Source organism: Ochlerotatus camptorhynchus, unplaced genomic scaffold (genome assembly GCF_037179485.1).
Source record: "Ochlerotatus camptorhynchus isolate MF236.1 unplaced genomic scaffold, CSIRO-AGI_Acam_v1.1 ptg000132l, whole genome shotgun sequence".
Taxonomy (NCBI): Eukaryota; Metazoa; Arthropoda; class Insecta; order Diptera; family Culicidae; genus Ochlerotatus; species Ochlerotatus camptorhynchus.
Genome location: NW_027040622.1, coordinates 155,689 through 176,525, shown reverse-complemented (window position 1 = coordinate 176,525; position 20,837 = coordinate 155,689). Strand labels below are relative to the sequence as shown.

At 40.8% G+C, this 20,837-nt stretch overlaps 1 protein-coding gene and 1 pseudogene across 2 annotated transcripts in view; one reads left to right on the top strand and one right to left on the bottom strand.

The window, feature by feature from the left end:
- Positions 1 to 16,877, bottom strand: part of LOC135700319 (terminal nucleotidyltransferase 5C) — a 234,350-nt gene extending 217,473 nt beyond the window's left edge. For both annotated transcript variants that reach the window (XM_065220796.1, XM_065220797.1), the window contains exon 1: positions 15,407 to 16,877. Coding sequence is in view for 1 of the 2 variants with exons in the window: in XM_065220797.1 (XP_065076869.1) it covers positions 15,407 to 15,442 (36 nt within the window). In the remaining variant the exon portion in view is untranslated. The remainder of the gene's footprint in view (positions 1 to 15,406) is intronic.
- Positions 16,878 to 19,034: 2,157 nt separating this feature from the next.
- LOC135700334 (tubulin beta chain-like) lies at positions 19,035 to 19,593 on the top strand (annotated as a pseudogene).
- Positions 19,594 to 20,837: the final 1,244 nt, after the last annotated feature.

Here is a 20,837-nt window from a genome sequence, read left to right as displayed (position 1 = left end):
AGAAGAGCTGGGATCGACACGAGTGAAACGATCTTCAGGAAGTCCATCCAGCTTCTTGGCTTCGCCGATGATATTGACATTATGGCACGGAACTTTGAGATGATGGCGGAAACGTACATCACACTCAAGGCTGAAGCTAGGCGGATTGGAATTGCCAGGAAGGAAGAGGTTCTAGGGAAGACAGTGTTAGCCTCCCACACCGAGTTCAGATTGACGAAATCGAGTTGGTCGATGAGTTCGTGAATTTGGGCTCACTGGTGACTGCCGAAAATGATACCAGAAGAGAAATTCAAAGACGCATTATGGCAGGGAATCGTGCCTACTTTGGACTAATAATTGAATAAAATTCGCCGCCGCACGAAGTTGACTATCTACAAGATGCTGATTAGACCGGTGGTGCTCTACGGCCACGAGACCTGGACTATGCTCGTGGAGAACCAACCCGCCCTTGGTGTTTTCGAACGGAAGATATTGCGTACCATCTACGGTGCAGTGCAGATGGATGACGGAACGTGGAGAAGGCGAATGAATCACGAATTGCACCAGCTATTGGGAGAAAAATCCATCGTCCACATTGCAAAAATTGGGTGACTACGGTGGGCTGGGCACGTCGTAAGAATGGCGCACGACGACCCAGTGAAAATGGTTCTAGAAAGTGACTCAACAGGAACAAATAGAAGAGGCGCGCAGCGGGCAAGGTGGATCGACCAAGTAGAAAACGACCTGCAGACCCTTCGTAGACTGGCCAAGTGTGGCCATGGATCGAGTAGAGTGGAGACGACTTCTTCGGACAGCTGAGGACAACAAGGCCTTAGCCTGATTTGGTAAGGTAAGTAAGGTAAGGTAAGTATGCCCTGGGAAGACGAGAAATTTTCCAATCCAAAAAATCGAACCCAGCCACTTCCAGCATGGTCTTGCTTTTTATTTGCGCCTTTACTAACTGAGCTATTGATATTGAAAATCCTATCGAGATTAATGGGTCATTTGCAGAGTATTTTTTTTTTAAGAATGTTCATCCAGTTAAGAAAAAAAAATATCGAGCAAGGAAGATTCAATTTCAAATGATTAGAAAAGCTAGGAACATAAAGCACAATCTAAATGTGCTATTAACCAAAACATCTACGACAAACGTTGTACATGTTTTTATCTACCCATTGAGTCAACTCTTGTTCGGTGCCTGTCACTTTAGCAAACCTAGACGGCTAAGAATCATTGATCTCTTAAAAACACCCGACTAAACAACCTCCCCGCTGGTGGCAAGAGATGACAATTTTAAACCCGCAGTCGTCAGTGAGCAACCGACGACGACAGCCGACTGATCGACCGGTGGGGGCGGTAGGCAGTACACCGTCAAAGAATGCAGCCGCACGCCATCGTCGTCCGTCGTCCATATAAATACACGGCCGATGAGATCGACTCAGAATTCAGTGGTTTTCACTCAAAATCGCAAAAAAACGTAGGTCACTCATACATGCTTTTCCTCGAAAATCTGTCCACTAAATAAGGGACAATCGACGATAATACGTATACGTTTTTGCGAATTTGAGTGAACGGAATTCCAATATGAGTTAGATTCAACGGCCGTGCAGGTAGTTACGTATGTACAATGCAGAAACCTCTGTGTACCGGTGCAATAGGAAGAGAAGCCTACACTAAGACGACGACGACGACGACCACGATGACAGTGCACTGATATTCCCTGGGTTATTTCTGTACCGCCAAAGGGTATATGCATTCGCGCGAGTCATTCGCGATCGCAACGTGAATAGCTCTCTCTCTCTCTAGTATAGTGATACCGAGTTTGTCACTGGCTGCTGCTGCTACTGCTACACTTAGGTATGTGGCACTAGCATGTAAGCCGACTTCGAGGAGGGAAGTGTTGATACCGAACGAAAATAGAATAACGGGTAAAAATAGTCACTTTGGAAGTGTGTTTACCGCGAGCAGAATTTGCATGACTGATCGGCGATAGGCAGAGGCCAGAAGAAAATGTCAAATTAGATAACAAATTCGGTTGAACGAATTCCGCAATGGTTCGAAGGAGTGATCTGCTTGCATCGCTGAGGCAGCGCATATCATTTCAAGCCATCCAGAAGCAGTTTGTAGACGCAAAACAAAGTTCTCTTACATATAATGTAAGGTTGGATTTATTACATCTTCTGCATATGTTTCATGCAACAAATGTAGTGGCAGTTCTTGTAATGCAGCTTACAACAAGTTTTTTTTTTCAGAAAGCATATTTTTGTGTAAAGCCTTCACGAGAAGATTTTCTAGATGCAATGCTTCTACATTTTCAAAAAATTATAAAGATTGATGAAGGTGTGGAGGTCCCGGATATGGTTTGAAGTTTTTGTATGGAGCAGGGATGTATACCGTTGACGTTTTTTACTGCACTCACTTTGTTGTCGTTCGTGACAGTCTGTTTGTATTCGTACTCTCATGCTCTACCGTCGTCTCTCTTACACAACATAAACGGTAGAACAACATTCGAGCAAGAGGAATATTTTTTTTTTTTTTTTTCCTTTGGTTTGTTTTTTCCGTCGATCTTGTTTTCCGTGCTGAGCACCAATGCTACCGACGTGCCAGGAAGGCAGCTCCCACACCTGGACCCTACCTATCGACCCATCAACTCATGAACCGGGGACCAACGGCTTTACTTCCCATCCGAAGGAAGGCGTGATCAGAGATGTTATGCCTCAGAACATCCCGGCGGCGCCGACTGGGATTGAACCCAGGCCTGCTGGGGTGAGAGGTAATCACGCTTACCACTACACCACCGGCGCCGTTAAGAGGAATATTATCAAATAACTAAAATATAACATGTGATTTCGTTATAATTCCTCAATTTGAATAAATTAAACCACTTCTGATTGGAAATATTATTACTAGGACATCGTTGCTTGCTATTTTCAGAATTAACACAAGCACAACATCAGCAGCTCTTATTATGAGAAAAACTAAAATACATACATTCGTGACGGTCTTCGGCGACAGTGCCGTATGACAGAGCCATTTTCGTTTGGTGCTGTACTTTGATAGCTTGTTTTGCAAGTGCCGGAAGCAAAGGCAGTCGATTATCAGAGAAAATGTGTCGACTACGGTGACCGCTTACAAGACTGATGGAGATTATGACGAATTACCAGAATTACTGTCTGGATTCTGAATTACAGAATTCTGTCAACATTGAGGGGGGCCCATGACAACGATAAACAAACCTGCTATTATTGTATTGAAATTGGTGTTGTTGTCAGGCACATATTCAACTATCAATTTACCCAATTTTGTCATAATGTTACATTCTTACAAGGGGTATTCAAGTCGGCACAACTTAATTCGTGCCGAGTGATAGAGTTGTGGCGAAAGCTGTGCCAAGCACTATGCCGAACGCACCGTGGTCAATCAAAGCATGCCAAGGTGTCAATATGCCATGTGTTTGGCAAACCTGAAAGTTGACTTTAGTAATTGTGTTTACATTCTCAATTTCTCTGATCGATCATGGAAAGCATTCACTTCTTCTTCTTCTACTCTGCATTACAAGCTTATTGCATATCGCATATTAGCTTATTGCGTGCTCTCAACTTACTGTTCTAGATGCACTTCCACAGTTATTAATTGAGAGCTTTCGATGCCTATACCGTTTTTGCATTGATATAATTGTGTGGCAAGTCCAATCATACTTCTATGCCCAGGGAAGTCGAGAAATTTTCCAACCCGAAAAATTCCTAGACCGGACCGGGAATCGAACCCAGCCACCTCCAGCATGGTTTTGCTTTGTAGCTGCGCCTTTACCGACTGAGCAAAGGAAGGCACCAGAAATGGAAAGCATTCACGCTCATTCTCATTTTAGCGTTAGCGGGTTGGGAGGTGGAAATTCAACCCGGCCACAAGATTCTGGCTCGATGTTCGTTTGAATTGTTGATTCCTTACAGGAACAAACGAGAAACCTGATCGATGATGAATGAAAGTCCCGTCTATTAAATCCTCCCCGACTAAAGTAAACACAGAACTCGATTCAAGAGCTTATAGCAGTACAGATACATCTTTCAAATTTCTATGGACATCCCTATAAAGTCCTGTGGTTATCCCATCAAAGTCCATACAAATTGATACGACAAGAATATCAGAGGAAAAACGCAGGAGAAAATGTGAAAATTGACGTCTCGAACATACTCGGCAAACCGGGATTCAAATCTAGCCGCCCCTATGATAAGCTTATTTTCTACTTAATTGTTCATTCTGCATAACAAAATTGTTAATGTATCTCAACTTTCGCAGAAGATCCTGCTCTGAACCTTCGTTGTACGCTTCGAGATTTGATACCCACGACAGTATAAAATGTTAAGTTCAAAAATAAGAAGTGTTTTCTGGAATACAGCCTCCAGTGGGTGACCTTTGGGTAAACCATGTGGGCGAAAATGTGAGCAGCGTTGGAAAAGTTCCCGAAGTTCATCAAGCAAAAAGTTCGCGAGTCATAGTGAGTTTTGATGAACTTTTCCAATACTGAATGTGAGGATTCATCAAGCTATAGCTGCTCGATGCTCTTCGTTCCAAAATTGGTACTCTTCTTTTCGTAAGAATAACAGCATTGTGAAGGTGTTCCGCCATCCCCGAATAGTTGGGATCCATTGGCTTGATATTGATGAAACTGTTGGTGTGGTCTTCCGAATTTATCATCAAAGGCAATCGCCGGATATGTTTCAAAATGATTCCATCCTCAATCGGAAACTAATCGTCTCTTGAGGTAACTCATTTCAGCCGTCTTGACTGCCGTATCGATAAGACTCTCTGGACCGGCCATGGTGTAGATGAACTTGACTGAAGCGAGGCCCGAATAGAAGCTGTTCTAGATGACAACACGATCCGCTGGGTTTTTGGCTGTGATTCGGATGAGACGGACCTATTTGTGCTAGGTTTGAAGCGATTCACGATTCAGACAATACTTACAGAATTTTCCGAATGATCATCAACACAGTTGAGTATCTGTTTGTCGTTTTTAAATTCATTAAAAGCTTCATTTGTGAGTAAACAAAGTATTGGACCTTAGAAACGATTGGCAAAACATGTGATGCCGATTTATATTATATTGTTTGTGCCCTACTTTGTGTGCCTTAATGTGCCGAATAGTTTGTCTTGCAGTGTTTCGACACAGTGTGCAGAGTTGATTGCCCCTTGCATTTTTATCTCTTTTCAAATGCTAACAAACTGACCGTATCAAAAACAGGCTTGTTAGTTGCTGTCATAGCAGCCACATAGAGTAGGTATACCAGTTATGGAATACTTATAGAATTCCCATATACCATAATTGGACCACACTATAATAGGAACGTGCCATAACTGGTACAAACTACCCTATTTATTTTTTTCACCATTTGGACACCTAAAACCAAAGTTGATAATTGTTAAATTTAAACTGCTTCCATAGCTTCCATAGTAATCCCCATACAAACTTCAATCTAGTTGCATGATCCCTGAACCTTCATCAAACATTACCAAACATATCAAACATTTCACAGACTCATATTTTGGGGCTATGAACCAAACTTGAGGAGAGGAGATGAAGGAACTATTTGATCGCTAACACTTTATTGTTTTCACAACAAAGCACCCTAGTGCCACTCCGTATACTAAACCAAGTTCAACCATCTGTCAGTGTCAGTTACCAGTATTGCTAAAACGATGCTTTTCACTTTCATTCCATCAATGTGTTTTTTTTTTCGCACGCGCGCTCGAGCACTCTACTCTAGCCTACTTACTCTACCTAGGCTTCCCTTCAGCTGCCCAGAAGATGAAAACTCGACCGGGGGGCGGGTGGCGGGCGGCGGGTGCTGTCTATTCAAAATGATCCCCCAGCGCTCGTTAATTTTTTGACAAATGAAATCAACGAGCGATGGTCGGTCAGCGATTGGAAGAAAATTCAATTTTCTAATTTTTCAAGTGAAATTATCGTCGCTCACTCTCACAATCCAGTGTATTTGTGCGCGTAAGTGGGCAGCACGAACAAAACACACAAAAGAAGAAGCAGCAGCTCCAGTCGGAGAAAAACAACCGCTTTACAAACAACGAAATCGCTACCTATAAGAAATGTAAGCGTCTGTCTCTGTTGTATGGCGAGGGGGGGATTGCGCGGTGATGCCCTCTATCGAGCTGATGACCAACCGTGTTTCGCCGATTCGTTTGTTCGTTCGTTCAAATTCATCGGTTGACTGGGTACACGAATTTCAGCAATGCCTGCTGTGTTCAGCGTCTGACTCTCTGCTCGTTTTGCGCTCTAGGCAGCCATGAATGCGATTGCTTTCGCAATCGGACTGGTGATGGTGGTGGTACTCTTTGAGACGGGTGAATGGAGCTCGAAGTGATTCCCCACATCTTCTCCAAACCAAGCTCGAACATATGTTTCGCTAATCAAGCTACTACGATCGGACGAACGAACGGACGGGAAAAAAAAAGTCCACTTTACTGGTAGCACTTTGGTGCACTCACTCTTTGCAGTGAGAACGAGAACTGTGAACTGTGTGTGTGTGTGTATGACACGACACAAACTATAGTTGGGTGCTAGTTAGACTGGAGAAAACGTCACCCAAACGGAAATCGATTGAACGAGCGGAGCAGAGCGACCAAGCAATGCAACCGACGCCGACTATGACGATGACGTAGCAGAAAAAAATATTGTAGGTAGGTACAAATGCCACGTTGGATTAATACTGTGCAAGTCACGGTTTTGGAGTTTGTGGATTGCAAACAACGACGACAGAAAGAGAGAGAGAGAGAGAGTGAGGGCACGTAGAAAATGGGTTTGCAAGTGGCAATGTGTGGCGTAAGAACGTCAAGGTGATCGGTTTATTTTGGATGAGTGTTATGAAATGGACGGTTGATTGTTTTCGAAAGGGAAACTCTCGGTTGCCGTAATATTCTATCTGGTGATTTGATCAGATCTCTGCTGCAATCCAATCACCGGAATGGAAACATGATACGCAAAATTATAAAACATGAACACCTGATTTAAATGCGGAGCAATGGAACAGAAGCCTGTGTGCAGTTTTGAAACATTGGAGTGACCTTCCATTCCAGGAAGCTGGATCATACTTATGAAACGCATCACCCCATTCTCAGAGACGTGCTCAGGTTTTTCTTGGATGGCTAGCATTTATTTTTGAACCTCTATAACCAATTGGGAGGAGTGGATAATGGTAGAGACCTTCAAAAAAAATGTTTTTCGGAATTAGGAAATCATTATATGCTATAACGATATTTTGTACTTGTAAATCACAAGAAGCGATTGTAAAGCATGTGTTTGACTCATAAAACCTGTTATTTGAGTATACACGATTAATCTGAATGAACACTAATCTAAACATTGCTGATGGTGACTTTCTGAAAGCGAAATCGACAGGTTGTATGTGTCAAACACATTGTTTACAACCTCTTTTGGTGAATTACAAGTACCAAATATCATTATAGCCGGGATGTCGGATAGTTTTGTATGTAATCATTTGCATCAGGATTTTTTGGAATTCTGTGAGCGAGGAGAGGGTTGTGAAAATTGTTTTAGAGCAAGGTGGTAAATGCTCATTTACCTTGTCACCAATTTGAGCCAAACTTGGCCAAAACGCTTATTTTGGCATTCTGAACAAACGCCTTTTTTGATTTTACTCAAAAGTTCCTAGATCCTTCTCGGCTACAACCCTGGATTTTCGAGATTTTTAAAAATATCAACTTTCAGAAGAGATAACTCCACAACCAAATAAGCTATTCGCGATCTTAGAACAAAATTTTAAAGGTTATTAATGTAGATTCTCTTAGCTGTAACCACGTTTTGTTTTTGTTATAGTATCTACAGTAAACAGACTGATTACCAGCAGGTATCAAAATTGTCAAAAATGACCAATTTTCACCATGGGCGGGATTTCTTATTTCTTCTACTAGATATGTTTCCAATGGCAAATGATTTGGACAAATAGTTTTTGAGATATTACCAGATGAGTGAGAGGTAGTTTTGAGCTTTTCTGGTGGAAAATCAATTCTATTTAATTTTTTATTTTTTTTTTTTCTTGTCTTGTTTCTATTTGTCGAAATCATTTGCCCTTGGAAACACATCAAGCAGAAGAGTTTTCCAAAGTGTGTTTGTCTACATTGAAATTCCTTTAAATTGACGTTCTAAAATCACGAATCGCTTATTTGGTTGTGGATCTGAAAGTTGACATTTTTAAAAATCCCGGGGGATCTAGGCACTTCAGAGAAAAAATAAAAAAGGCGTTTGTTCCGAATGCCAAAATAAGCGTTTTAGCCAAGTTTGACTCAAATAGGTGACATCGACCACAGGTGGTGAACCCACTTGAGCTGGAATGACCCATATTGCATTCACATTTGATAAAAAAGAAACCTTAAACTGATACCTGCTTTACTAGAAGCTTGCAAATTGACTTGAACCTTGGTGAAAAGATTAGTTTCCCGATGCAAGGCTTCCTGATTTTTTTTTTTGTTCATTAATTTAATTAATACGGCTCAATCGAATTAACTTTACAGAGCCAAAGATTCGTGTTCACTATACAAAACATCTTAAAACTATAGGTGCAACACAATAAACACTTCATCCAAAAGGCCTCTTCCATCAGAACGGGAGCCGCTTCCAGTGGTTGCATTGTATGGTAGTATCGCCACATACACTCATCACTAAACGGTTACTTTTCAAAGTCGACGACGCATCGGCGGAAAGAACTGTTGATGAAGAACAATGAAGAAGACCACACAATGGTCGCTGCCAAGTAAACAGACGATCGCGTGACACACATCGAGAGTGGCCTGTTTCTGTCGACAGCCGAGTGAACAATGAGGCTTTCTTATAGTTTTCAGAGCAGGTTCCTTGAATATTGGTGAGATTCTCTGGACATCTTTTAAGTACGGATGTTTCCTATATTTCCATTATCTTTCTAAGATCTTAATAAAGGAGTCCAAAATTTTCAAGATTTCCTAACAAATCTCAAAACTTCTCTGAAGAACTCTATGGTTGGTTTGAACTCCTATACAATAACCCTAAGTTTCCGCCCTTAAGCTTTGTCTCCGAAGAGTGTTTCTGCGGTTCTTAAACTTCTCTGATAACCTAACCTAACCTAACTTCTCTGAAGCCTGGGATTTTCTGAGTCATAAAATCTCTGATCACGCCAAGGGAAGCAATGCCGTTGGTCCCCGGCCCATTGGTATTCAATACGGAAAACAAGATAGACAGAAAACAAATCAAGGAAAAAAAATTAAAAAACTTCTCTGAAGTTCTCTTAAACTTCACTGATTTGTTCTTTGAATCTTTCTAATATTACTTAAGCTGTATTGAAGTTACTTGAGCTTCTCTAAAGTACGTTGAATATCTAGGAAGACTATTTTATAAATTTAGAAATTCATAAAAAAGAACTTTTCTGGAGTTTACCTTGAACCTCCTTTGACATTCACCCAACTATCTTTAAGGAGGTGTTACATGAGTCTTTCTGAGGGAGAGGTTTTCTAAACTACAAAGAGGATGTGCTTCTCCAAATTCTTCATTGAATTTCAGAAATTATATCTATAATTTGCAGAACAAAACTGGAGTTTGCTAAAGCTCTTTGAACTCCTATGGCGGTAAGCTCCAACTCGAGTTAACTTTTAATACCATCCCTGTTTGGATGATCTGCAAAATATTTGCTTAAAGTCCCATTGATTAACTCTGATGTCGACATCAAAACAGCCGGACATTCTTGATCGGGATGTAATCCGAGGCAAATACCGGTTGGAGCTTACCACCACTTGAGTAACTCTGAGATGACCAAGAAGCTAATGAAAAGAAGATACTGCGATGCTTGAAGATCTTTTGAGAGTTTTGCTGAGCATAGATTATTTCAGCAATTTCGAAGATCTTAAAAGTGTATAACTCTGCAAGCATAAGATCTGTTTTGAGAGGTTCAAAAATCTTCTGCGAAGTACTCCGATCGAGTGCATACACCTTAATAAGGTTGTGAAAGATCTGAGAGGTTTTAGAGATTTCAGAGTTATATTTAAATGATTTATAATACTGAAATACGTTCTGTAAATCACAGTATATTGTGTAATTGGTGTACTTGGAAATTTGTCCTTGAAATGATTCGATTGGAGTCTTCAAATATTAATAATTGAAACTTAGTTGAATTCAGACTTATTGGAGCTATTCTTTTCCAAATTCGCGCCAGATCCGAAATCTAAAATACATATCTACGAAATTCGTGTAACCCGAGTTGTCATATCAATCCTTGCTAATTCTTGGCTAATATTTGCTGTATATGTTTTAAGCATGTCAATTCATTACTGAAACTATCCAATGATACTACAGAAGATCAAATTACTGCTCACAGTGGTGTTAGGTCCCGAACTGAGGAAAAAAAATATCCCATGTTGATGCATAACAATGTCGTATAAATCTGTAACTTTCTCCTAATGTCTGTAAAATATCTGTACTCTGTATGAAGTCTGTATGGTTATTCTTCTTCTTCGCATTTCAAGCATATGGTATATAGCATATTAGCTTATTGTGTGCACTCAACTTAGTGTTCTAGATACACTTTCACAGTTACAATTTGAGAGTTTTCGATGGGTGTAGCAATTTACCAATCATACTTTTATACCCAGGGAAGTCGAGAAATTTTCCAACAACTTGATGATTGCTTTAAAATCACGATAAAACTTACATTGCTTCAATCGACCATTTTTAAAAATGACAGTTATTCCGTAATAAGAGGACAGCTCCTCAAAACGGTCAAATATTTAAAAAAAAATCCAACTCCGGGGAAACAGGTGAAACCAAAATTACCTTAAGAGCTGCCTAAAGCCAGAAAAATATCGTCTGAAATGGTTTTGAAAACATCATGAAAACTCCCAACATAATCTTGAAAAAATTGAAATAATCTTTAAAAAGTAAAAACACCGTACTCAGCCGCTGCTGACAAAGTTCCTTAATCTTTACACGTACGATCAGACCGACTCAAAATTGAGTCGAGTCATCGCAATTTTGTCAACGTGGATTTACTGAAAAGTCAGTCAAATGTTCCGGCCTTTTCCAGGAAAAAGCTTCTCGGATATGAGAAAAAATCCATGACAATTTTACTTAGTCTAGGATTGTATTAATAGACAAATAGAAGTCATTAGCAATTAAGAAGTCTTGAGAAGAACTTTTGTGACGTTTCATAAAATAAACCAATATTTCCATAACTTCAACAAAGTTTCCAAAACTTGTATAATGATCCCCCCAAGTAACAATTTTGGTTTTATGAGGGTTCTGTAGACCATAAATTCGTTTTATAGAACGCTTTAAAACCTTGATAAAACTTGCAATGCTACTTGGCCAGTTCTACATAGTTTTACAAAGCACCCTAAATTTAATCAAAATTCTCAGCAGCTATACGAAGTTCCCTGAATTTATATTAAATTTCCTGAATTTCTTTGATATCCTCTGAAAATCTAGCAGGTTTTTGAAGTTTAAAAAATCAAATTTAGTTAAAGAGAAAAAACCCTAAGCGTCAACGAATTTTCCAGAATTCCTGCGAATTTCACTAAATTTCTCTAAAGTTCGCTTACGTTCAACAATGTTTGATAAAGTTTTACAAGGTTCTCAGAACTTATACAAAACCTACTGAAGTACTGCAAAAGTTTCTGAAATTCTATAAAGTTCACTGAGCTTCTTCAAAAGTTGCTGAGTTTTTACAAAGTTAGCGGAATTTATACAAAATTTTCTACACTTTTAGGAAGTTTCCTGACCACCCAGCTTCATTGAAATTCTACAACGTACCTTTTACTTTCTCCGCGCTTCTACGAAGTTCTTAGAAATAAAATGATGTTCTCTTAACTTTTACAAATTGTTCTTAAGTTCTAAGAACGTCCCTGAACTTGTGGGAAGATTCTGTTTATAAATCTGAAATATTAAACATGAACACCTTCCCCCGCCCGAACATTTTAAAAGTATCGGTGAGTGAAGACATCTCGTCCGGATCGCTGAAGATGTTGTCTAAATGCACCTACCCGCGCAGGAAGCCATTGTTTACGTTTGGTTGTTGCGCCTTTTTCAATTGTTGGTCTAGAACTATAACGAACATGCGAGGTTCGTTTTGACGTTCATATTTTTCGAATCTGCGTTTTAAGGATATTTTGACGTTTTTAAGTTCATTGTAGTGTTTGCGGCACTTTTAATAACAATTTGGATTTATAACATTGTAAGATGTTCGACGATTATGCTTTTCTTACAGTTGAACAAGAATACAGAAGGCAGTATTGAAATCTTGCGTAAAATAAATTATGATAAATTGCCGATTCAAGATATCTTATTTAATGGAACACCATTTTTAAAATTTATTCATTTAAGGGTTTATGTATACTTGAATGCCTATTGAAAGAGACCATTAATCAAACTTTTTGTCAAAATTGTTGGTGGCATAACAAAATGCAAAACAGAAAAGTTCATTTTCTCACTGCACACTGGCACAAAGTCTTACGAGATGAACTAGTCAATGAGCTAAAAATCGCGCTAATAAAGTATTAGAAAAATGAACAACGTCAAACAATCACTACACGCTCAAAGCAAATCAGACAAATTTGATTTTTATTGCAAAAATTATCATGGCAAGAAGAACAAACTATATAATGAATTCCGTGTGTGTCTCCCTCCCAGGCGAAAAAAAATAATGAAAATTCCAAAATAGTAATTGTAAACAAAGGCAAATTGGGTTTGTTGGCAAAGGTTGGTTGGTTGGTTGGTTGTCTTTATTAAGGAGATGTTTAGACAGACGCTGTTTCATCTCCGCGTTGTTTGCAGAGAAGCACCGATCTCAATGAACCGGAGTTCAACTATTTTGTCGCGAGGTAATTTTCCAGGCAAATCTGTCGAACTTCCCACTTTTTTTTTATTTTGCCTGGTGAAAATAAAATCTCAGCTCATTGCCGGTTTTCCAGGATTTCTTGGTAAAATTAACACCCTGCATACTAATCCAGGCTTCCACTGTTCAGTAGTTTTTGAACTGCAGAATTGTTCGATAAAAGTTTTAAAATAAGTGAAAAATTCATAAATTCGCGATTCTTTTTGAAAGGGACGTATCTGTTTTTGTAAACAACGATTCAAACCTAAATGTGTCGAAACTCTTAGCACTCCCATGCAGACTAACAACACCATCTTGTTGGGGAAACATTATCCTTTTTAAAGGTGGTGTTAGATTGTGTGGTAGTGCCAAGAGTTTCGACAAATTAACGATTGAATCTTTGTTTACAAAAGCAGATAGGGTTAACTACCCCGTTCCCGACCTATTAAGCACAACCCGCACTTAGTCTTTTTTAATCTAACGAAGTTTAGCACCAAACGGAATTTTATTATTAAAGATGGCTTCCAAGTTTATTTACCTTTCCATATGTACCGTTAGTTCTGATAAGGGGTCGCGAAATATTCGTTTATTGATGAAAATGCAAAACTGCTTCTGGCGGCTCAACTTGGCCTACGGATTTTCTTGGGCCAATTAGCCATTGAAACGCCATTGGGATTCTCTTTGGCCTATCGAATGGATAGAAAAGTGAATTCCCGTGCGCTGTTTGTATTTTGCGTTCTTCAACACTTAGTCTTGAATCTATTGAATAGAAGCATCGTACCAAACGTTTGTTTGACACGTTCACGCCAAAATTATAGATAAATTTGTTTTTTTTGGGTTCGATAGGCCGGGAATGGGCGATTAGGCCGAAGTAGACTTTTCCCCTACGTCCCTTTTAAATAGTAACCGAAAATTATAAAAAAAATATTCCGAAATTGTATAGACTTTGTTCAGTCAACTCCATTTAAAGATAAAAAATAAAATTTATCGATTTTATTGATTTCTTACGTTTTTTACCGAATTCAAATGACGTCCTCGGATATTCCCTCTAGTCAGCAGGTTGATTGAAAAGTGCAAAGCTGATCGAAGATTACTGGATATTTTTTCTAGACCACAAGTTTTTCTCATATTATTATGTAGATCTCCAGCTATTCAAATATGCAAATGACTTCTTTTAGACACCCTCCCCAGTCGGAAGTTGAGTGCTTAAAAGTTCTGCAGCTAATCGAAAATATCAGTAATGTCCTGTAGTTCAGTATTATTCTAAACAAAAAGCTTATTTCGATTACATGATTCATAATCAACAATTTTAGAAGGAGCTAAACATATGAAGCCATCATTTCTATAGCAAACACCTTCACTTGTCTGCAGGGTTACTTCCACTCACTTGCTATAAAAAAAAAGTTTTTCAGAATTATGAAAATATTAGATGTTATAATGATAATTAGTACTAGTAGATTACAAGAAGAAGTCGTGAAGTATGTGGTTGAAACATAAAACCTGTCAATATTGCTTTCAGTGCGTCACAATCAGCGATTTAACGATTCGTGAGTGCTCACTCTGAGTGAACGCTCGCGAATCATAAGATCGCTGATTGTAACGCTCTGAAAGCGAAATTGACAGGTTTTATGAGTCAAATACATACTTTACTCCCTCTTCTTTTTACTTACAAGTACAACACATCATTATATCATCTAATGATTTCATAATTCCGAAAAACATTGTTTTATAGCAAGTGAGTGGAAGCTGCTTAAATTAAAAAAAATCCGTCGGAAGTCTTCTTCAATTTGAAATTGGTTTCAAACATCTTCACAAAACATGGAATATCTGCGACAAATAAAAATTCTACACAAAATTTCAAATGGCTTCCAATCTGGCATCCCTGCAAAGCAGGAGATTCCATTCCATCGTTATGAAATTCTGATTTTTGAAATTCCAACTAAACGAAAATCAAAGGAAAAATCCAAATCACTTTGGCACGCTATTCGTCACAGATGCTCCTCACAACTAGTCAAAAAACAGCCCCAAAATTACGTAAACAAAACATTCTTATTCAAACGGCGACAATTATTCAACGGATGGCAAAACATCCACCCCCGTTATGCAACAAACTAAGTCGGTTTGCATACATCGCCTCGAAAATCGCCCCGAACGTGCCGAGCAAAACAAGTGCAATGACGTCACACGGGCACCCAAATCAGCACAGCTGTCACTGATTGAATCCGAAGAACGGAAAAAAAGAAGAGTGTAATGGTAGGGATATTCTACAATCAATTGGAATTCAACATATCTTCGATCTTGACTTTCTACTACCTATGGGATTTGATGTTTTGGTACGTCATATTCTGATTCAATGGAAAAAAATGCAATCATATTTTCATTATTTGACAAATCTCATCTCCGTTCATTTCGTTCCAAATAACTATCACGATTAACCGGGATCTGTCAAATAATGTCAATATTATTGTTCCGTGCACCGAATAATTGGCCCTTGATGCTCAAAGGGCAGATGAAGTGAAGAAACATGTCGGTACATAAATAGAAAATTAACACTTGTCACGCACCTTCTCATTATAGGGATTTATCCAAGCAGATATCATGAAAACAAATTTTCGTTGATCCGATCCACAGGAAAAGAGGAAAAATTAACAGCTGAAGAAGCCGCTATTGATGGAGCTGATGATGCGCACTACTGCTGCTGTTGCTGCTGCTGACAAAATCTCCGGCGAGTAGGATTTTTCTTCGATTTTACTAGATTTTTCTTCTATATTTGATTTTATCTTTGCTCTTAATATTCTTCTCACTTCTCACTCACTCTACTCTGCAGACGGAGGCGACGGTGGAAACGTCGGTGGTTGCTGCGATGCGATGCGACTGCAATTTATCGTGAATCAAAAGGGAAGGAGCCAAACTGCAGCTCAGCTTCTCCTCTCGTCGTATTTACGTATTTACTCGTACGGTGGTTTACTAATTACCGATATATACGTATATTTCGTTGAGCACACAATATGTATATATTTGTACCGGTGTGGGAATCGACTATTAAAATTCTTCCGCAGTGGATAGCCGAACTCTCGAGTTATCACTATTGGGTGCTATACTTCCAAGAATCTCACTTGATTGATGGACAACCGCACGCACAGTGCGTTACCAGCGACAGTTAACCAAACGAACTTTCACGAAAGTGCTGATAGTCACTTTTCGACCACCACAAGCACGCGAAGGTCACGCCGACAACGATGGCGACGAGTTACGAAGTTACGCAGCTGATCTCTTGCACGCTACACCACTTCCTAGGTCAAATGTCTTGCTTTTCACTCGGGACTATCACTGAAAAATCTGGTCAACCGAAAAACTAACACCTCACTGCTTGAGGAAAGAAACCCGAAACGAAAACACGTTACGTAGATCTACGGCGGCTATGGGCAAAACGCGAACGCGCAGTTATGATCGATTGCAATACAGTAAAATACAATTGTAGCAACTAATCGCTCCAGCTGGCTGATTCTCGATCCGTGCTCGATTGGGACGCGCCAGCGTGTTTCGAAAAGCTAGTCTATTCCTACTTCGATTGGTTCCGCTCGTCAATGTTCCGACCGATCGATTTCTTCTTCCGTCGTTAGTCCAGCGCTGCTCGGCTGGATCAGGGCAAACTCTCAAACTCGATTATATCACACACTGTAACACTGTCACAATACTCGGCCTCTGCGCTATCCAAGCTCTTCCACTTGCATACGTATACAGATCAACTGTATTTCGGCCTTAAGAACGGACTTTCCAATATCTGGCTAGAATTTCAATTCTGTCAACGTCTGTAGTCTCACCACACTGGATTCTTCCTCCGGGTTCTCGTTCCGTTCCGATGCTGTGCTCTGCTCCCAGAGGCGCTTATGGCTGGCTGTTGTGTGCTCCGTGCTGTATAACTACTATAACTAGGTATATATTGGGTGAAATGTGTTGGGTGATTCAGAAAAACGCAACCAATTACGCTCGACAATACTGACTGACTGACTCGTGAACTCGACTCCGCGGCTACGAAACAACGACTACGCGTTCGAATTGCACCGCAGCTCAGGGCTACTCTCCCCCTGGTTGGTGCTCGAGCGGCGAGCGCTCAACTCGGAGCTCACTCTCATGCGGCTTGAAGGTGAGCACCACCCACCAACACCGACGACGACGACGGCAAGCGAAAGGTTTTACTTTTTATCGCCACCTACGTTCACTTGAGAAGACGTGAGCGCCTCCTATTTCGAGTGTTCTAATCATGCCAAAAATGGAACCATATTTATATTAAACTTTTTCAAAACAAATTAGAATTGCTAAGAAATGCAACTTTCACCCTTCCAACACAATCCCACGTCCATTTCCGTGGGTTATCTGTGTGCAACGAAAACGATAGCCAATTTCGAACCGAGCTGTTTAATCACCAAACGTGAAATTTGCCCTAAACATTGCTCAATCACAATTCCACAAGTAAAAATATTAAGGATTTTTTTTTTTAAATATACGACGGAGAACCTCGTCAACCTTGAGATTTGTGCTTTTGAAATTACGAAGTGTGATGGGAAAAAAGACTCCACAAAGAAACACTTTTGTTTTCTGTTACTTATTTCGTACAATCAGTTCCGAGTTTCCGTGAATGAAGCCCTTTCTTTTTGCAACTATCCCGGAAAGCTTCCTGTTTATGCTTTTCCGCTTTTGAGCACGGTGCTCGCCCCAGAAGCCAACCAACCCACAATCTTCTTGGGTACGCTGCGGCATTAACCGGACCTAGCCAGAATTTCCATGATTGTATCCTCCCACGCGGTTGGGATTTGTTTGCTTCATCATTCCTACACCGAACAAGAAGGGTTTACAATTTGCTGAGAAACCCGAAAGGTGCTACCCTCCCAGTAGCGGTACAATGGTTTTAAATGTATTGCTAAATTTGGCATGCGGCTCCCGAATGAAAATCAGGAATGTATTCACCTATGGAGAGATCTAGCCCTTGGTACACTCAATATGACCACCAGTGATCTTATTATCGGATGCTAAATGTGATTTGAGATATTACATGAGGGGGTTTAACTCAAATCAGATTCTGGCCACTGGAGACTTGACTTCTTGGACAAAGTTTCTCCATATTAACCAAGGGGTTCGTCACTCTACACAGTGTGCCAAAATCAAACTTGGGCACACCCGGGCGCAGTCATTGGCACTGTTTGGCACCCATGGTTACAATTTTTATGATCTTTACAAGTACTGGCAACACTGAACTTTTTCTGCGCCTGCGCAGTGTGCATGTGTCAAAATTTGTTATTGATGTTGCCACAATACAATCCAATTTTTACAAACCACAACCGTGACTCTCCATCAAGTCCCGCCAGTGATTCTCCAAAATCGAATAGGATTCCACAAAGTACAGTCAGTCTGTCCGAAGAAGTAGGTACATGAAAAATCAGAGCAATCGCTTGCATAGCAACACCACTCAATCAATCTCAACATTACCAGCTCCAGATCCGTTATTAAAGTCGTTACTCAGACTCCCGTGACCGGAGGAAAGTACGTCCCACGAGCAGTTCTGATCAACCTTGAGCCGGGATTCGTTCCGAGCAGGACCATTTGGACAGCTGTTCCGATCGAATAAGCTCGTTTTCGGACAGTCCGCTGCTGGTAACAACTGGGTTAAACGACACTACACCAAGGGTGCCGAACTAGTGGATTCTGCTGGATGTTGTCCGTAAGGAATCCGAGGATTGCGATTGCCTGCAGGGCTTTCAGGCTACGCATTCGCTCGGCCAGTTCCACTCAGGTAAATTTTAAAGCTTTTGTAACGTTGGCGGAATTCAGTACTAAAAATATCTTCCTCTCTACAGGCATGGGCAAGCTACTGCTACCCAAGTAACCAACAGGCCCTTTTTGCAATATAAGGCCAATATGCGGCTAATATAAAATTTAACATGCCCTATGTAAGCCGTGTATGAGCTTTATATTGCAAAAAGGCGAATTAGCGGGCTTGTTGGTTACTTGGGCGCTACGCTAAGTGTTTATCAGCTAGTGGAAAACACGAAATTTGCTTCCGTATATTAGAGCTCACCACCCCCACCTATGGCGATTCCCAAGAAACATTGCATGTTTTATCGTAGTTTAATAGCATTCAACAAGTCTAAATCATGGTCTACAGAACCCTCATAAAACCAAAATTGTTACTTGAGTTTGAATCATGTAGTCTCGGTTACGATGTCTGGCGTTATCACGTGTTTGCGCTTCCCGGGTCAGTTGATTACACTTTTTCTTGACCGGGTTTGCTCCGCTGACGTCGCGGGGATCGCTACAATACCGTGCGCTGTCTGTCCCGGAACTAACACGGTCAATATCTAACTGTGGCGGCAATCTTCCGAGGACGAATGTCCATTAACGAGGTCGACAAACAGATGTTGAACGCCCAGATTAAAAACAGCAAGTATTTCGTTGATTAGATTCCCAGCAACGTCAAAACCGCCGTGTGCGATATTCCACCACGTCGTCTGAAAAAGTCGTCCACCTTCATCCGATTCAGGAAATTTTCTAACGCATCGCCGAACAATTTACGGCCATGTTCCGCCGGAAGGTTTTCTCACACTGGTACACCGGTGAGGGAATGGACGACATGAAGTTCACCGAAGCCGAGAGCAACATGTACGACTTGGTTTCGGAGTACCAGCAGTACCAGGAGACGACAATTGACGAGGAAGGATATATCGACGAAGAAGAGGAAGGTGCCGACGAGTGATAATAGATACACATGGTTAAAATGTTCGTTTTCATTATGTTACCATATACTACTGTTTATAATTTCTGAATTAAAATCTTGTTATGTTAAAAATTAACACTGTTAAATTGATTATCTTACAAATATTTTGCAGCAGCGTGCACCACAAACACAACGTTATTGGCAAATTTTTCATCGAAAGTCCCCTTTAACCGGAATGAAGCGCATCCCACTGGCCAAAGAATACTTTGACTGTTTGTCCAATTCTTCCGCCCGCCAGATGGCACAGGAAATGTGCCCTCTTCATGTGAGTTAAGGTAATTAAGTTGAGGTAATCTTCCTTCCGGAAACACTTAACCGGAATCTCCAGCAGTAAATCTACTTTCAGTGGCTTGCCATAAGATGTTCACAAACGACTGGATCCAATATGGTGCACGATCCGTTGCTGAGCGAATTTGAAGCTCTCCTTGGCGAGAATATGCGTTGAAACGATGGCGGAAACGTACATCAGACTGAAAGCTAGGCGGATTGGACTTGCCATCGACGCATCAAAGACAAAATGCATGAAAGGAAGAGGTTCTACGGAAGACAATGTTAGCCTCCCATCCCGAGTTCAGATTGACGGTGACCAAATCGAGGTGGTCAATGAGTTCGTATATTTGAGCTCACTGGTGACCGCCGAAAATGACACCAGCAGAGAAATTCAAAGGCGCATTATGGCAGGGAATCGTGCCTACTTTGGACTCCGAAGGACGCTCCAGTCGAATAAAATTCGCCTCCGCACGAAGTTGACTGTCTACAAGATGCTGATTAGACCGATGGTCCTCTACGGCCACGAGACCTGGACTATGCTCGGGGAGGACCAACGCACCCTTGGTGTTTTCGAACGGAAGGTGTTGCGTACCATCTACGGTGGAGTGCAGATGGATGACGGAACGCGGAAGAGGCGAATGAACCAGCAAACTGCAATCACCCTCTCATAATCGAAATGTGCCACGACCAACCTATACTCGAGATGATTTCCACTGCCGTATCACAACTCAAGTCGTCCTTCAATCCAGGACCCGATGGCGTTCCATCCGTATTCCTGAAAAAGCATATCGCCAGCTTGCTGATGCCCATGCTTCACCTATTTCGATTGTCCATCTCGAGTGGTACATTTCCATCTTGTTGGAAATTCGCACATATGTTTCCTATCCACAAAAAGGGCAGCAAACGGGATGTGGACAATTATCGTGGAATTACGTCGTTGAGTGCAGTTTCGA